The sequence below is a fragment of the Sylvia atricapilla genome, chromosome 18 (genome assembly GCF_009819655.1).
Source record: "Sylvia atricapilla isolate bSylAtr1 chromosome 18, bSylAtr1.pri, whole genome shotgun sequence".
NCBI classification, from domain to species: Eukaryota; Metazoa; Chordata; class Aves; order Passeriformes; family Sylviidae; genus Sylvia; species Sylvia atricapilla.
In genome coordinates this window covers 11237503-11255160 of record NC_089157.1, presented here as the reverse complement: position 1 = coordinate 11255160, position 17658 = coordinate 11237503, and the positions used below count along the sequence as shown (strand labels likewise).

The 17658-nt window shown below is 42.3% G+C and overlaps 1 protein-coding gene across 1 annotated transcript; it reads left to right on the top strand.

The window, feature by feature from the left end:
* The first annotated feature begins 2535 nt into the window (after positions 1–2535).
* Positions 2536–16832, top strand: CEP95 (centrosomal protein 95). The gene is made up of 22 exons (XM_066332365.1): positions 2536–2626; positions 3637–3765; positions 4701–4808; positions 5649–5759; positions 6236–6344; positions 6746–6855; positions 7578–7712; positions 8168–8367; positions 8781–8850; positions 9508–9551; positions 10664–10785; positions 11100–11223; positions 11411–11525; positions 11808–11947; positions 12221–12313; positions 12685–12835; positions 13884–14044; positions 14466–14540; positions 14998–15150; positions 16102–16248; positions 16335–16406; positions 16479–16832. The coding sequence occupies exons 1-22, from the start codon at positions 2605–2607 to the stop codon at positions 16653–16655; spliced, it is 2568 nt and encodes an 855-aa protein (XP_066188462.1). The 5' UTR covers positions 2536–2604; the 3' UTR covers positions 16656–16832.
* The last annotated feature ends 826 nt before the right edge of the window (positions 16833–17658 follow it).

Below are 17658 nucleotides of genomic sequence, written 5' to 3'. Positions count from 1 at the left end.
TACAGTTTCGGTGTATGCAACCTGAAAAACATTTACTTTCGTTTTCAGCACATTGCCAGATAAGAACACGGGGCACAAAACAATGAGCCAGTAGAAATGGCAAACAGCAATTTCTGTTTATTCATACTGTGTGGGGATGTTAGTATCTTCTAAGTCATGTCTTTTATAAAATAAAACTGCAGCGTAATTTTCCCTCCTTTTAAAGCAATTCCACACCTCTAATTATCCTTCCCATTTTTTTCTTTATTGACAAGAAATTCACAGCATTTAAGATCTGGACCCCATACAGATCTACACAATGAAAGTATAAAGATGTTTTTGATATGTTCTGTATTATTTTCTAGCAATTTTTTAAAACTGTTGTTTAGAGCAAGGTTTGCAAAGACTAGAGGTCTGCATGATATTGTCCTCAAAGGTAACACCTAAGTCAGGCTTATTTTGTTTATGAATAGCCTCAGCTGTTTGACCTCAGCAATTTGGAATTCCACTGCTCAACAATATTTTTGTTGCAATTAATTTTTTCTTTCAACAGCACTCCAACTTGACTGACTTTAATACTATCCCAGCAAAATTCTAATAGAGGAATATCCCTATTTTTTTTTTCAGTGTAGACTCATTTAATATGGCTTGTGAAAGATTTTTGTCCCCAAACACCCCTATTAACACTCTCCACCTTCTGACCCTACAGGCTTCCTGTTCCTGATGATTCTGAAAAAGATTTTTGCAAAGGCTGAAAAAATAACAAATTATCTTTTCTTTTTCCCTTGCATTTATCTTAACACAGCTTAATTTGACTTTGTGTGTAACTTCCTGGCTCCTGTTACTGCGCTGTTTAATCTTTCTAAGGTCTTAAAGAATTGAAAAGACTAAACAAAAACCCAGCCCCTGTCTTGCCTACACGCAGTTAAGTCTGCAAGGAACTCCTTTCAATTTCCTTTGTAAAAAAGAAATTACCCATTTTTCTGTTCTACCCTCTTAAGTTAAACATCGATTTTCCGTGTTCTCTTAATTAGAGCCAATAGGTGGAAACAATCAACGCAGCTTTGCAGAGCTGTGTGTGTAGCAAACTGAAAGCTGTATTTTGCTATTTTTAGTTTCGTTTCGATGGGATCTGTGATCTGTCTTTGCTTACACACTACAAAAGCTTTTTTGTGTTCCTAAGGTGGTGCGTGCACTTGGATTTGGATCTACACATGACCCCCGTGGGCTGTCAGAGGTAACACCACTGAGGTTTAATTGCTGCCATTGTTCTGCGGTCAAAACTGGGACCTCAGCTGCTTTTTGTCGTGCTTGAGGAGTCTCACGATAAAGGGCACCATTTTTTCTTTCAACACGGAAAACCCAGAATTCCTGAGGAACATGGAATACTGTTACTCAGAAAGGAAAAAAAAATAGACTTTCACCATCTAACCTGTTCAAAAATCTGTATGCTAGCAGCTAATACAGTAAGTTTCATTTCTAAATCTTATTTTTTAATCCAGCTTTTAGCTCTCCTTTCACGCCGAAATGCCTGCGGGTTACCCTGTCAAACCTGTATGGCGGCAATTAACACCAACACCGGGCCATGGCCGTTCCGGCCGGGACACGGCCTGGGCCAGCCCACAAGGTCAAGTGCTGGAACTTTCCCCCGCTCCGCCCCCGGCCTTTCCCCACCTATTTCACCGAGAAAACGCCAAACGCCGCCTCCCGTTCGGGCGACGGGGGCGGAACCTCACGGACAAACCCTCACGGACAAGCCCCCGTTCCCTCCGCCGCCATTTCACAGCGGCCGCGCACGGCGGGCGGAGCGGCCCGGGGCCCGCCCGTGCTGCCAGGGCACCGGGAGGGCTCCGGCGGGGCCGCACCGGGGCGTGACCGGGGAGCGGCGGGGACTGGCACACGACCGGCGCTGCGGCTTGGCTTTAGGGCACAAGCTCGCTCTTTGCTCCCAGGCCGAACGCAGGCCTGTTCCCAGTCCCGTTACAGAGGCCATCACCCCGCTCCCGTAACACCGGCCATGACCCAGCGCACCGGAACCCCCGTGCGCGCGGCCCCGCCCCTTCCGGCGGCTGCTGCCCAATGGGCGCGCAGGCCGCGGTTTAAATGGCGGGCCCGGGCCGGGGCGTTGGTGCCGCCATGGGCAGAGCTGAGGGCACAGGTAGGGCCGGGCCTGAGCTATTGGTGCCGCTGAGGGCACAGGTAGGGCCGGGCCTGAGCTATTGGTGCCGCTGAGGGCACAGGTAGGGCCGGGCCTGAGCTATTGGTGCCGCTGAGGGCACAGGTAGGGCCGGGCCTGAGCTATTGGTGCCGCTGAGGGCACAGGTAGGGCCGGGCTCCGGGCCACTGGTGCCGCTGAGGGCACAGGTAGGGCCGGGCCCCGGGCCATTGGTGCCGCTATGGGCAGCGCTGAGGGCACAGGTAGGGCCGGGCCCTGAGCTATTGGTGCTGCTGAGGGCACAGGTAGGGCCGGGCCCCGGGCCATTGGTGCCGCTATGGGCAGCGCTGAGGGCACGGGTAGGGCCGGGCCCCGGGCCATTGGTGCCGCTGAGGGCACAGGTAGGGCTGGGCCCCAGTGAGCTGTGATCGGAGCCCTCCGGGGCCCGGCCCTGAGCTATTGGTGCCGCCATGGGCAGCGCTGAGGGCACAGGTAGGGCCGGGGTCCCGCTCCTGGAGCAGCGGCCGGCCTGCTGCCCGCAGAACCGGGGCAGTGAGCCGGAAAGCGAGCTCTTCCCTCATCGTCCCCCTGCTGCTCGCGTCGCTGGCACCGTTTTATTCAGCTCTTTAAAGCTGTCGTATTCTTGTCTTACGGCTTTTTAGGCTCTTTGCGTTAGCCTCCCCCTAAACCCTCTTTTGTCTTTATTCCTTTCCTGGCGACGCTCGTAACTTAATAAAGCTATAGATGAACCGTAGTTCAGCAGCGTGAGATGTTGGAGATACTACTTTAACTTTTCATGCCTCTGAAACTTAAAGTGATGTCTGGGACTGATGGAGAAGTAGAGGAATGGAAAAATAACATTTCTGTGTACAGAAGACTGAAAACTGTACAAATTTCTGTTGTAGTGATTCTATACTTTTTTTTCTTCTAAAGGTGACTTATGCCTTCTCCAGTAAATTAAAGTTGTTAATACTTGTAAAAATATGTACCTTTCAAGGCACTGTGAACTCAGGCCTCAGTGTTTGGGGAAAATCACAATCCTAATGCACAGCTCATTGTGCTCAACAGAGGACTTAGTGGGACCACGTCCGTGTTCTTCCAAACATTAAATCATTAATTGAAGTAGAATTCACTTTTAATGAGGAGTATTTACATTAGCAGTGATGCTCTTAACTAAGACTGTTGGAGAGCTTGGATTTGTAAGAGAAGCTCATGTTTCCCAAAAAAGTACCTGTCCTTTCTGATCATTGATAAATGGTGTGTCAAAGCTTGGAAAAAAAATTACCCTGCCCAGTCTGTGGTACTTCAGTGCCTTTCACCTCCAGGTCCACTTGGGCTATGATTGCTCTTGAACAATGTTTAATGTTTTGGATGGATAGGACAGCCACTGGGTTTGACCACCCCTGGTGGAGTCAAAGATGCTTACAGAGGTTACCTTTCACTGTAAATAGTCATGTCTTTATGTGTTTCAGTTCTGACATAAATATTTTTCTTCTAAATAGATTGGGTTGATGTTGCCAATGATCTTTTAAGGACCTGTCACATAAACCAGCACATAAAGCATCTCTCAGAATGTGGTGCTGACGTGTTTGTTCACCTTTATGAGTCAATCTTAGGAGAAAAAGTACCAGGTAGGAATAATAATTGCTAAATCTTATTTTTTGTTTTTGTCGCTGTGTGTTTTGTAGCTAAATAAAATTGCAACTTGTAAGACTTCCTACAGTTGTAGGAATTTAAAATATTTGTGTCCTTCCAAAGACAAAAATAGAAAATTGTCATTCTTTAAGAAGATTGAAGTAATATTGGCCAGTTTTATTTTAACTTTGGGCTGTTAAGAATGGCAGCTATGAAGAGAGCCACAACAAAACTACTGTAAATTAGGCCTTGAAAGCCATCTGTGGGCATAATTCTTTTGAAGGCTGTGAAATGGCTCATTTTATCTTTCAGCAGTGTTAACACTGAAGTCTGCTCTCATAAAAAGCTTAACACTTAGAGTCTGCTAAAAGCTGAGCTGTGATTTAACTGTGCTTTAGCCCAGCTCCACTGGATTTCAGTGCCAAGCAAAGGCTGTGCAATTGTGTATTTGCTTTGTTTATAAACTGTTGTAGGAAGTGTCAGACTACTAATTGCAGAGGATTTTAAGAGCACTGAGGTAACTGGCACCTACTGAAGGCAGAAGTCCTGTTAAATGTAAGCACAGGACTAAAAATAATGTTGCTAATTAAGTAGACTACATTGCAGCACAATTAGTGTGTGACAGGGAAAGAAGCAGTCCTAACACAATCTGCAATTCCAGTTTGGTGATCTGAACTAGGTGTGTGTGCTGGGAGTGAAGAAGGAGAAATGCTTTAATGGTGTCTGTTCCTGAATTTAATCCTGATAAAACCCTCACATCTTCCAGGGGGTGTGCTAAGTTTGTGCTCAGTATTTATAAAAGGTTTTGTAGGACCATGTGATATTTGGGCTTTTCACCAAGGGCACAAGGTACTGGACAGATACTGACTTGTAAACAGAAGTTAAACTTGCAACAAGCTATCCATTAAAATCTGTTATTTTTTTTAAATAGATTTCATTGCTACTCCCAGAAGCCAAGAGGATGATGCACATAATGTACAAGCAATAATAGATTCCCTGGCACTGGATTATTTGCAGGTCAGCTTGTCTCACATCACAGGTAAGTGCTTGGTGTGAGGAGACAAACACAGCTGAATATCTGTGGGGTTTAATCTGAAGAACCAGGTGTTCCACAGCTTGCTTTCACACCTGCATGGAGTATCTTCTCATCTGAACACTGACCCATTGCCGTGGACATCAGCTTATAAATTGAAACAGCAAGCAGAGAATAAATAAGCAAAAGGAATATTAAAGTTAACATCCAGCCATTCTTCATTTGGCTGCCAGTGTTAGCTGAAATCTGTTACTGCCTCAGGCTCAGAGAGTTTTAACACATGACCCTGGAGTTTCAAATGTGTTATTATATTTTTAAAAGTTGGTGAATAAAGAGTTGGACTGTGTTAGTTATTATCTGTACAGAGCTAATGGCTTTTCCTGAGTATTCCTGTGTGTGGTCTCACACAGCAAAGAATGAAAATAACCTGCAAAGAATGAAAACTGATTGATAAGAAGTATCTCTGACTTGGTGCCTGTACACAGTAGCTGGTGTTTGCAATCCTGCTACCACTCCACAGACTGCTTCTTGTTACAGGTTTATGTATTAGAAAAATATTAAATACCATTTCTCTCTGAAAATAGCCCAGAATATTTATTTTGTGAGCGTGGAAGCAGTTACTGCATCAATAAACTTTCAATTATTACAACTGAAAAGACATAAATTTTGAACACTTAAAATATATTTTAAGTTTACCTACACATCCAGAAATAAGTGACCAAATGTCTTCTGAGCTGATACCTTTACAAGAATTTCCAGGCACTCTTCTGCAGAAAATGTCTGCTTTTGAGAATTCTTCTTCTGTGGAGTCCTAATTATTAATATGTGTCATTACCTTCTCTTCAGGTGAGAACATTGTGAAAGGAGACAGGGAATCTATCAAAAACCTACTCGAAATATTTGATGGTTTGTTGGAGTATCTTAGAGAAGTCAGTGAAGCATCTTCTCAGACTGGAGGTGAGATGTAAACCCAAAGTGTGTCCAATGTAGCAAAGATTTATTTGGGGCTTTTTTTGTTGCTTATAACCCTGACAATGGAGAGAAGAGAAAGACATAACTGAAGTTACCTCCTGGGGGAGGAAATTTCAGTAGCGAAGCTGAATATTTGTATTCTTTATTTTCATAAAAGATAATAAAACTGATAATTTCCCCCCAAACTTACATAATCATTCTGCTTCATTCTTGTGGCAGAAACTTATTCTAGACAATTCATTCTTTGTTATTTGCTTTTCAGCGTGTAAGTCAAATGATTTAGGATTAGGATTCAAATGTTGGCTTTAATTGGAGCAATGAGCAAATGTTCCTTTTACTTATTAGGAGATAAGGGAGGTGACATTACACATAAACTGTTTTGGTGGTATTGGAAGTAGGACCTGTTAGTTTATAGGTAGTTGTAATTTTCCTGAAAATAATTACCTGTTGGTTATTAACAGCTGAGATAAATGCACTGTCCAGTGATGGAATTCAAACTGCATCTCAGGAGCAGCAGGAAAGCACTGCTGATCAGCTTACACAGCATACACTACTCGCATCAGCTGAAAGGTAAGAACAATTCCGAATATTTGCTCTCATGTCTTTGACTGTCTTTGTGTATCTGTAGAGAAATTAGCGGGTTTTTTGTCATGTAGACACCTACTGATGACATATTCAGAAGGAATGTGAGGTGACTCCTCTGGTTGGGCTCAAATTACATCAGGAACATCGTTTGCCGTTGAAGCTGCTGATCTTGTTTCCCTTAAGTTCACTTTTGATGTGGAAGGAAACAAGTTGAGAGCTCTGGTCAGTTTTAAAGGCTGTGTTTTAAAGACTGGTTTGTTAAGCTGAGTTCAGCTGGTGGCTGTGGCTCTGTGGCAGCAGGGCCGTGTCCTCGGCAGCTCCATCTCCTGGGCTGAACGGGCAGAGGCCCAGAGAGGAAATATTTAATGCCTCTATGTTCCCCTTAGGTCCCAGCCAGAATATTTTATTCTGACTTGTGATACAGATGGCTCAGAATCTACCAGTGAATTAATTAAACTTGGAGATACTGCTTATTCGTTTTCCAAGAGAGAGGAAGGTGAGTTTGGGTGAGAAAAAAATTTAAGACCCTACTATAGTAAGACTTCTAGGCTTTTGTTTGTTAGTTTGTTTCCTTTTAAAAAGCTAGTTTTCTTTCAGGTAAATACTCTTTTAAATCCTTATTAAAAATTCCCAGACAACCCACAAGAAGCAAATACATCTTCCTGAAGTTAAAATTTCTGGAAGTATTGCAGGCATTATTTTTCATGACTCCTGCACTACCTTACTTGGATAAAGATTTGTTGTTTGAGTTCTAATTCAGTTCTAAAAATGCATTTTATCTTGTTCAATCGAATAAGAGAATTCTGAAGACTTTGTTTCATTTGTTGCAGTGTAAGATATATTATTTAAGACTAAAAAGATCAATAAGTTCATTCTTAAAGAAGACTTGTTAGGAGTGTGTGCCCCTTCAAAACTTTATAGATGGCTCTGAAACAATAATGTGCTTAAATGGAGCTCATTCTTATTTCTTATTTTTCTATAAGAATATTCCAATTCTTCCTATTCTTATTGATGATTCATCTCTTCAAGTAGAGGCATAATGAAATATTGTGAATTATGAACATTGACTGGCATTACAAATAGGCATTTAACTATTTTGAACTTAGTATGGATTTCTGACACCAAGCAATTAGCAGACATTAAAATTGTCCATTAAAACAGTTCATAGTAAGATGCTTTATAGATCTTAATTTAATATTTTTCAACATCCACTTCTAGAACTTCACATGCCTGTGCTGTGTCTAGCAGAAAAGGACACAGGGGTGGAGGAATCTGAAAGCCCAGAGGCTCTTGCAGAACTGCCCAGGCAGTTCTCAGAAAGTGAAAGGGGGATTGTAAAGGAAAGGGAAGATGGTGAGTATTGATTCTTCTGGAGCTCATCCACCTCATTTCGATTTAGGGGTGTAGGGAACTAGGGGAGTGTGGAGGAGAGTTTTTGTCATGAATGGAAACACTTGAGTCATGTTTTAAAATAAAGTATTTTCAGAAACGTGGTATTTTAGTCTCTCTGAGTAGGCAAACTTTGATTTGGGCTATTTCTGCTTAGCTAGGATTTGACTTCAGCTAGGCTGTTTTTAATTGTGGTTTGTATTCTTCTCTTTTGTGGTTCAAAATACTAAAAAAATCCTTGTGGAAGGTCCTCACACCCCAAATCATGTTCTCAAGGCTGAAAAATGTTACAGCACTGTCCTGTGCCATGCAACAAAGGTGGCAGCTCACATGAGCTATCGAGACACTTCCCTTTATTATGCACACAACATATTCTGCTTTCCCAGATAACTTCAAGGTCTTTGTGTTTTCCTTTTCAGGAGGGCTGGAGTCTGTCCGTGCTGCTGAACCTCACACAGGGACTCTGAGTGCCAGTGCTACAAAACTGGGGGAGCCTCTGCAGCAGGCAATTCCTCTGCTGCCCCCATTCCAGCCCTCGGATCCAGGATGGAGAGATCACCACAGCTCACACAGACAGGCAGCAGCTCGGCCTTACAGCCCAGCAGGGAACATTCCTGCTGTAAGGAAAAACCTGCCCTTTGCTTAGTTCATTTTCTTTTAGTTACCCATTCTGCCTTCATTTGAAAACCTCCTAGTTGACTTGCAGAATTGGGAGTAGCTGGTTCCTGAAGAACACTTTTGAATGTGTAAGTTTTATCTCCGTTCCAGGAATTTTGGATTGTGGATTCATTCTTCACTAAGTGTCCAGAGAGAAATTTAGTTTGAGGGGTGTGTTTATTTTCTACATATATACATACACATCTCCACAGTCAATGCAACTGCACAGTTTACAGCAAACAGAATAATTATAGTGATTTTTTTATCTATCTATAAAATCAGCATTGATTTTCATTTGCAGATAGACCTAATGTATGACCTTCCTGTCAGCACTCTCCTGTGAATTTATAGAACACATCTTGCTTTTTATTTCAGATTGAAAAGTCACTTACCCAAAATTTTGATGATGTTTCTGATGGTCTTCCTCCATCAAGAAAGATCCCTGGTGAGAGAAAATTTTACATCCTCTAGGGTAACTCTTAATTGTTATAACGTTACATTTATTTTTACTGGCACCACAAGAAACATTGTTTTGAATCTACTAGTGCACATTTTTAAATTCAGCCACAAGTTCATATTTCTACCTCTGCTTTATAGAGAAGAAAAAAAAAAAAAAGTAGGTTACTTTTAATCTATTCCCTGCACTGGAAAAAAAAAGTAATCCATGTCCCCAATTCAACTCCTTTCTTAGTTAATCCCATTAAGATGGGCCTATACCACAGAAATCTCCTCCAGCAGATAAGTCCCATGGCTGAGCTTATTCTGAGCAGAGAACCATGGACCAAACAAGCCAGTTTCAATTCTAAGAAAAAGCCATTAACTGCTTTTGTAGAAAAGGTTTAGAAGCTATTTTTTTCAGTACTCATTTTCTCTGTTGCCTTGGAAACACTGCTTACCTTTTTTAGTTTCCATAGCATTCCCATGACACTGAAGACTGGAGAAATTACCAAAATGAATGTCACAACTGGGTAACCACACTTGCTTTGTCATTCAGTTCTCTGAATAATTTGGATCCACAGGCCCTGGCTCACATCTTTTTTCCCTTGTTGCCCTTATTAGTAGGCACAGTGCCATTAACTCACACTGTCATCTGCTTCTGCAGTGGGAGAAAGGCTGGGACATGATGCTGAGGACAATGTGACAAAGGTATATATTGTATCTTTATTTCTGGAATTTCAATCAATATTTTCTTGATTTCTGCTTAATTTGTCTGTTATCTTGTGGCACATCTGGGCTTATTTCAAACCTGCTTTGGACTTTTTCCCCAATATGCCATCAATGATGCAGTGTTGTTAGACTGTAATTATGTGCAGTCTGTGAGTCATGTCAGTTCTTGGTTCTTCCTGGAGCTCCAAAATGTACAGAGCCAGCACCCACAGAGTTCTGTTTATCACAACCAACCAGTTACTGCTTATCTTGCTTTTTAATCAAAAATGTACAAAGCACAGGAGTACAGTCATGTCCTTTCTCTGAAGTGTATCAGCATTCTAAAGTAGTGATACTTTGAGGGGTTTTGGACAGTAAAACTTAGATTTATTCCTTTTTGAAGATCCATGAACTGCTTATTATGTTCTCTCCTATTTTCTTGCATTGTGCTTTGCTTTTCAAAAACTGAATAATGCAAAACCCACAAACTGATCAGGAGTTATCGATTTGTGCCTGTGGAAATATGTCTGTAAAGGAAGGTTCTTTGGAAACACAATTTTGCCTTCTGCAACCACAAGAGGTACTCACAGACTTTGCTTGTTCCAGTTGTTTAAACAGCTTTTACTTCTACATTATCTCTGAAACTCATTTTCCACTGGTGCCTTTCCCAGTGTGTCCATGCCAAGCCCAAGTTACTCCAGTTTGAACAGAGAAGTTGCCAGGCAGAACTAAACCAGTGCAGCTAAATGGCACAAGGACAAGTCTGTTCTCTTTTGGCTTGCTCTGAGCTGCAGCTCAGTCTGTACTAAGAGAAATTCAGCTTATTTCCACTACCTGGCATCAGTCCCAGGCTGATGAGGTGGAATGTGGAGATAACTCATTACCTTACCTTAGACCCTGTTCTGGTTCAGTGGTTTAGCTGTGAACTGATCTTCCATATTTTTCCTAGGTCATTTCTTTAAACATTAATTCACTAAAGCACCCTATCTGAAGTCAGGAGCCTAAAAATATAACTGGTTTTATATATCTATCACTCACAGTGTTTGGGATGGTTCTTTTACAGCATCTCTACTCACATGATGTATAAAACCTTCGTTTACTCATTTTGCTAGGTGCCTCTGGTATGTGAGTCTTCTATACCCACCTCCTCTTTGGAGGAAAAGCTTTCACTGTGTGCTCAACAAGTAACACAAACCTCAAGACCTGAATCTCAGCACCAGTCCAGAACAACAAGGCAAGTTCAGATTTTGGGTATTGAACCACACTGGCACTTTGATTTCCATGGCCAGCCAGCCCCCACCTCCCTTTTAAAATAAAATCTTTCTTTCCTTGGCTGTGTGACAGTGGAAGATTAATTCTAACAGAAAGATTCTGTTGCTCCTGACATATACTCATTTTGTTAAATATGATTATAGGCATTTACACATTCTGCTTTACTTAGTCCTGTAAAAATGTGCTTAGGCAAAAAGTGAACTGGAATTGTGTGAGATAATGCTCGTTGTCAGGTTTTTAGAACAGAAATGAAATCTGTCTTTTCTGCTTTAGCAGATATGAAAATTCCACCACAGATTCAGCTGAAGATTCCCACAGAACAACAAAGGAGAAGGTGCCTGAGCAAGAGTTTCATGAAACATCAAGAAATCTGTTTTGCAGGCTAAATGAACTAGATTTAGTAAGTGCAATCTTTTCTTTGTTGAGCTGAGCACTGCAGCTTTAGTAATGACAGCAGAGAGAACAAGAATGTCACTGCTATATGATGAGAAAAAAAAATCTGCAACTAACACCTGGCTTTAGCTCAATCAAACTTTAGACCTGTCTATTGAACCTGACCCCCAGAAAAAAATATATCTATCCCTTAGATGTTGAAGAGAGCTTTGGGTGAGCACACAAGAGAAGAGGAGCTGAGAGATGAGGACAGCCTGTCCCAGCACAGTGACAGTATCATGGACTGTGGCAGAAGGACACCTCGGAGAGGTAATAATCCTTGTGCCTTATTGGGATGGAAACAAATACAAAAAAACCCTTTCCATGTAGAGCTGCTACACTGAATTACAGTTAGTTACTAAGTTTTGTATTTCTGGTTCACTTTTACTTTTTCTTTGATCCAAACCTGAGCTACAGTAACAGAGTTTCTGTTTAACACTTAAAAAACTGTGGTAAAACTTTACCAAAAAAAAAAAAAAAAAAGGCCTAGTCACAATCCACTTCAGTGGTTTGTCTCAGATTAGATACTCAATGAATGATCTTTCCCCACAGACACATCACGTCCCAGGTCCCTCTCCCCAGCCTCACCCCAGCACCAGGAGCAGAAACTCTGTGGTACTGTAACAGGACAAATAAAGACAATATGCAGCCGCCTGCAGGAAGAAAGGGATGAAAGAACAAGAAAAACAAAGGTAGTTTTTAGATTAAACCTTGGGGTAATTCCTACCAACAGTTATACTAAAACTAAGAAAACAACACTTTTACATAATGGGGGCATCTGGTCTCCTTTAGTTATCACATGCTGTTTTATCTGTAGCTTGCTGAGGAAGAAACTTAAACCCTGAATTCTACAAAAAAGTTTAAAGGGGAAGAAGCTGCTTTGAGGCATGCAGCAAACAGGTTAACAAGGTGACTGTATGGACTGATTATTTCCTCTGACAAGTCCTTTCGTTTTTGTTTTCTAGCTGGTCACTAAAGCTTATGAAAATGAGCTAAAAAATTTTGAAGCGAGGGAGAAACAGAGACTTTCCAAGCTCAGAGAAGCTGCCAAGGAAGTGGTAGGTGCTGCACTGTGGGGATTGCTGGTTGATTTTTTTCTTTTTAAATTTGTCTAGATGGTCAGTCCAGGCACTTTTGGGTATAAAGCCTCCTTGACTTCCAGTGTCATAATTACAGCACATAATACAACTGAAGTAGTAGCTTACTAATATGCTGCAGAAGAGCTAAGGTTATGCAATAATGAGATTTAACCTTTATTTGAACCCTGACCTGCATTTTGTAAATTCTGTCTTCTGGAGAATCCAATGCAGTATGTCCAAATTCTCATTTTAATGTCTGAAAGACTTTTAACTTCTGATGGCCAAGCTGTGTTCTATCAGTGTTTCCCTTCTCATACCTGTTCTCCATCTGTTTTACATCTGCTCCTAAGGAACAAGAGTACAAAGAAAACGTCTTTCAAGAACCTCCAGAAGTGTCTCAGCCAGTGAAAGTTTATTCTAGAAAAACCACACCTCAGTATCCCAAATGCAGCCAGTGGATTCCAAAACGAGGGATCGTGAAGCCAAAGCAAGCAGCTCCAAGTAAGAACTGCAAAACTATACTTGGTGGAAAACTGGCATCTTTTGAAAGCATGTGTTGAACTCCAAGAATAAAGGCACCAGTCCAACATATACCAGTCAGCTGTAGCATTTTCCCTTCTTCTGACCTCTATATGTCTGGATTTTTGTTAGGGAAGATAATGCTTTAAGTAAATGTAAACCACCAGTGCACAATCAAATTGTGACCCATTTGCTACTTCCTTAAAATCCCTTGGATTATTTTCAGGGCTTGTTTCCATTGCAGCTCCTCCTGTGCTTATTCTGCTACAGTCTGAGCTCTCCTTTTGTTGTTTTTCTGAGCGTGTATCAGGTTTATAATTGGGTTTATAATTTATAATTGAGCTGAGCCACATACAGGTCACAGAGCAGGATCTGTCAGGGCCCTGCCACTGGATCTGCTAAGTGATGCTCCAAGAAAGCCCAGCTGCAAATCCTAGCCCCAGTTTTGGTAATGCCTCTCAGATCACCAGAGAATCCCCTACATACCTGCATGTTGCTCAGCTACACTGCCTTATTTTTTTCCAGTTTTTGAAGGCCATATACTTGGTAAATACCCTTTTGTTTCATCTCCCTATCATGTCTTCCTGCCAGAAAGATCAAAGATGTAATGGGAATGAGGTGGTTGCAAACCAGTTTATTTTGCACCTGTTTACTTGACCTGGATGTGTCATTGCCACTGCTGTGCTGGCTTTATTTTAAGTTGCTGCAACCAGAGAGAGAGAGAAAGAAAGCAATCACTGATTAGTGGTGGTCAGAACCACATGAAGAAAGAAGGGGCAGACCTGTGTTAGTTATGGGGTGGTGGTAGAGAAATGACCCCTGAGCTATAAAAATCAATCTTTCAGAGAAAACAAAAGATTGAGATTGCTTTCTGTGCTGCTGTTCTGGCAGGATGTGTCCTGCTGGGCTTAGCTTGACACGGTGACAGCAGCACGGTCATTTTATACAGTGGTATATTTATAAAATATTTCTTGACTTAGGCTGACACAGTCTGAATGAATTTATTGCTTACCTTTTCTTTATCTTACAGTGACAATAAGAGACAATGACCTCCTCTTGCAGCTGCTGGAGGAGTTTCCCCATCTGCACATTTCCCCCCGTACTCTGAATAAGATGTGGCAGCAGCAGCTTGCACAAACTGCACACCTTAAAGCCCCTTCTGCCAGACCCAGGCCAAAACTCCAGAATGAAGTGAGTGTTGTCATTCTCACCTGCTGAATGTCAGAGCTCTCCTGACAGGGCACCTGCACACCCACAGCACAGCCTGGAAGGATGTTCTGGGAGTTTGGTTAGATGGGGAAGTACAGATTTACACACATAGGGTCAACTTCTCATTAGCTACTTGAATATTATGGTCCTTTTATACTGGTTTCTCGAGTACTGCCTAGGGTAGCTATTGCTTTTTTAAAAGTATTTTGTAGTTTCCACTGCTAGTTCTGAACAGTCTTTTAGTCTAAAAGTGAGTTATGAGGTGCAAAACTGATTAACTTATACAAGGCAATTCTCAACCCAAACCCCAAAACACTGCAGAAGGGCAACATTTAAATCTGCTATACAGGACAGCTTTTCCTGCTGCATGATGCAAGTAATTAGCTTTTTTTTAAACCTGCAGGTTGAACAAGCCTTGAAGAAACAGGAGCTGCTTGCTGCAATTATTAAGAAAGATCAAGATCACAGCAAGAGACTGGTATGTTCTTTGAAGACTCTTTGTTACATAATGCAGAGATTTCACATGGAGCTATCTAGAATGCACATTCCCAGATCATGAAAATGGCTTTTTGTCTTATGACAACTTTATGCTTTTTGAGTAGCTGTGGTCTCCAAATGCCACATAATCTGTTTGTTGTGCAGCTACTGGGGTCATGGAAATGGATTATTATTATTATTGTTACACTGCATTGTTGCTCTAAAAGGTAAAACAGATTCTAAAAAAGGTGCAAGGAGGAGAAACTCGAGGTGGTTGCTGCAGCTCCTGTGACAGTGCTGACTCCTCAATTCTACAGTAACATGACTTTGCTTTAAGCAGAACTGCAGAGCTGTGGGGTGCTCACTAAAGGACCCTCATTAGCAGTGATTAACAAAGTTCTGCCTGCAGCAGCAGCTGTTGGCAGCCAGGTGTGTGACAGCTGCTGCTCTCCCTTCAGCAGGAACTGAAGCAGCGCACCTTCCGCCAGAGGTGGGCTCAGAACAAGGTGACAGAGAGGAGGCAGCAGGTGGCCCGGGCCAGGAAATACTTCCAGGAGTACAGGGTGCAGCTCCGGGCCAAGCTGCTGCGGGCCAGGACCCGGGAGGAGAAGGTGAGCTGGAATTCCTTCCTGTCAGGAGCCCAGTGCTGAGCTCTGGTAGCTCAATGCTGTGAGTGCAGAAGAGCACAGAGCCAGGAGGAAAGGGTTCCTTCTCTGGAAATATGGATCCAGTGCGGGACAAACCACTGTGAAACAAGAAAGGATGATTTATGGGGCTAAGAAGAGAGAAAGGGTGAAGTATCAGTGTGGAAAAACAGGGCTGGTAACATGAGAAATTGGGGAAATGAGTTTTCATAAACAGTAGGATTAAGAAGTTGTTCCTACAGTCACCGTCCAAAGAAAACAATCTAAATCTTCAGTTAAGGGAACTGATCAAACAGGCAGCTTTGTTATTCAGTTGTGTTTGTTAAACAAAGTGGACTTTGTGACAGATACAATTTAATTAGGGCTGGACATCAGAGTGAGAGAAAGCAAGGAGTTATTACACTCTACAAGAGCAGATACACAGTTGTCACCTTTCAAAATAAAAGATTAGAAGTTTACTGCATAATCCACTGGTAGGGATTTGAGAACTGTTTGCCTCAAGCTGTGAGCTGCAGCTGGTAAGTGTTCATGTGGAGAAATGGAAAGGCTGAGTCCAGGCTGGATTTCCTGCTGCTGGAAACCTGGATGAAGGTTCTGAAGTCAGACTGCAGATTGCAGGGTGGGCTGTAAATCACAGTGCATGTTCAAAGGCCCTGGCTTGCACAGTTGGGTCATCTGACTAAACTGACACGAAAAAATTATTTTATCTATCAAAACTTCAGCTAAATGAGTAATTCAAATCCAGCTCAGCTGTATCTGCACCACCATTTCTAGGTACATAATTGTGCTTTTTCATGGGCTATGGCTTATCCTCATGTAAACACCATTCCAGCAGGAGATAAAGCAGCTGAGAAATGTAAATGTATACTTACAAGTTCCTGGGAAAGCTTCAGGTTTGCTTTTTTTAATTGCTGGCAGATATTTAAGAACTTATTTGAGGAAGGCTTAGAAATTCAGAAGCAAAGACTGAGGGACCTGAGGGCTTATGCCCAAGAGAAGCGTGATGAGCAACGGAGGGAACACCAGAGTGAGCTGGAGTCCCTGGAGAACTACTACAAAGATCAGGTAAAGCTTCATCTGGATCAGGCACATCATATTTTTCCACTTAGAAGTCTTTCTTGAGTTACTTCAACTCAACATGTTATGTTTAGTTTTCCATGCTAGCAGAAGCTATATCTCAAGAATTCCAAGAAATCCAAACCAGAGAGAAAGCACAAGCACAAGTAAGTATTCTTAATTTTTTCCAATTGCTTTTTCTTTTTACATGCTGTGGCTAATGTCAGTATTTTCTTTAGATGCTACAGAAAACAAAAAGGGAACTGAGATCAAAGATGGAAAAAGAAATACAGCAACTGCAAGCAGCAATCATGCACAATGATGACGACACCTTTTTTCAAGAGCTAGAAGCAGACCGACTGAGATCCAGACTTCAGATAGCTTCTTTCCAGTACAGCCAAAGCCATTTCTTCTAAGGCTTGGGTAAATGTCACTGGCTAAGCTGACCAGAGTCTTTGGGAGCTGCTATAATGGTGTGAGGCTGGTTTTCCTCTCTAAAATACCTGTTCTGTCATTTTGACCTGTCAGGGGCATAGCTGCTGAGACCTCCACAGCACTTTTATGCTCACCAATTAAGTTTCTGAATTACTTTTTACCTTCCCAGCAAGGCTGGGGTACTGCTGGGCTCTACCCAGAGGAAGCTGGATGAAGTCAGAGTGATTTAGTGAAGTTTTCCTGGTGGAACAGTTGGATGCTGAGGCTCCTCTGCATCTGTGCTGGGGCTGTTGCTGCTGAGCCAGTCTAACACCAGTAGCCAGAAATCAGGGACTGGAAAGCTCACAAAGCACAAGGAGATCTCTAAAAAACACATCAGCGGTTCAGGTTTCCTGTGAAAGGCCGAGTTAGAGAAACCTGACATAAATAACTGGGCATTTCAATACCCTAAGCAAGGGAAAAGTCTTTCTTCAGTTGTGTTTACAGTGTTGGTGTTGCTGGCTTGATAAAATACAGAGGCATATAAAATACTCTTTCTATGCCCTGGGAAAAGTAATTTGAAAGAGCAAACAGTGCAGCTTCTTCTAGAGCTGTACCTGATGAGCTTCTGCAAGCTGGGAACCCTGGGAAGGAGCTGTGCACAGCATTCCTGATCTTCCACAGGGCCACAGTCACTGCTGCAGCCTGACTGCTCCATCTCCAACTGACAGAACCACAATTAAAAATGATGAAATATTTCACCAGTCACTGAAGTGAGGTCAGCTTCCAGGCAGAGCAGGAGCTGGCAGCAGGAGCTGCACCTTGTGGCATCTTCCAGGGCTATAAACAGTGCAGTGCCCAGCAGGAAATCCAGGCTCCACCAGCCAAACCCTGTGGAGGTGCCAAGGCTGAGGGATGAGGCTTAAACTGACAACAATTACATAAAACCAAACTAATGATACTATCATCACTGATACAGCCTCCTCTGCCTGACAAAAGTGCAGC

Bases quoted from the DNA above. Each gene is read 5' to 3' on its own strand.
- CEP95 (XM_066332365.1), top strand. From the start codon at position 2,605: ATGGGCAGCGCTGAGGGCACAG. The intron at 6,345-6,745 runs GTAAGAACAATT...TGTTCCCCTTAG, and splicing joins CTACTCGCATCAGCTGAAAG to GTCCCAGCCAGAATATTTTA. The intron at 14,541-14,997 runs GTATGTTCTTTG...CTCTCCCTTCAG, and splicing joins AAGATCACAGCAAGAGACTG to CAGGAACTGAAGCAGCGCAC.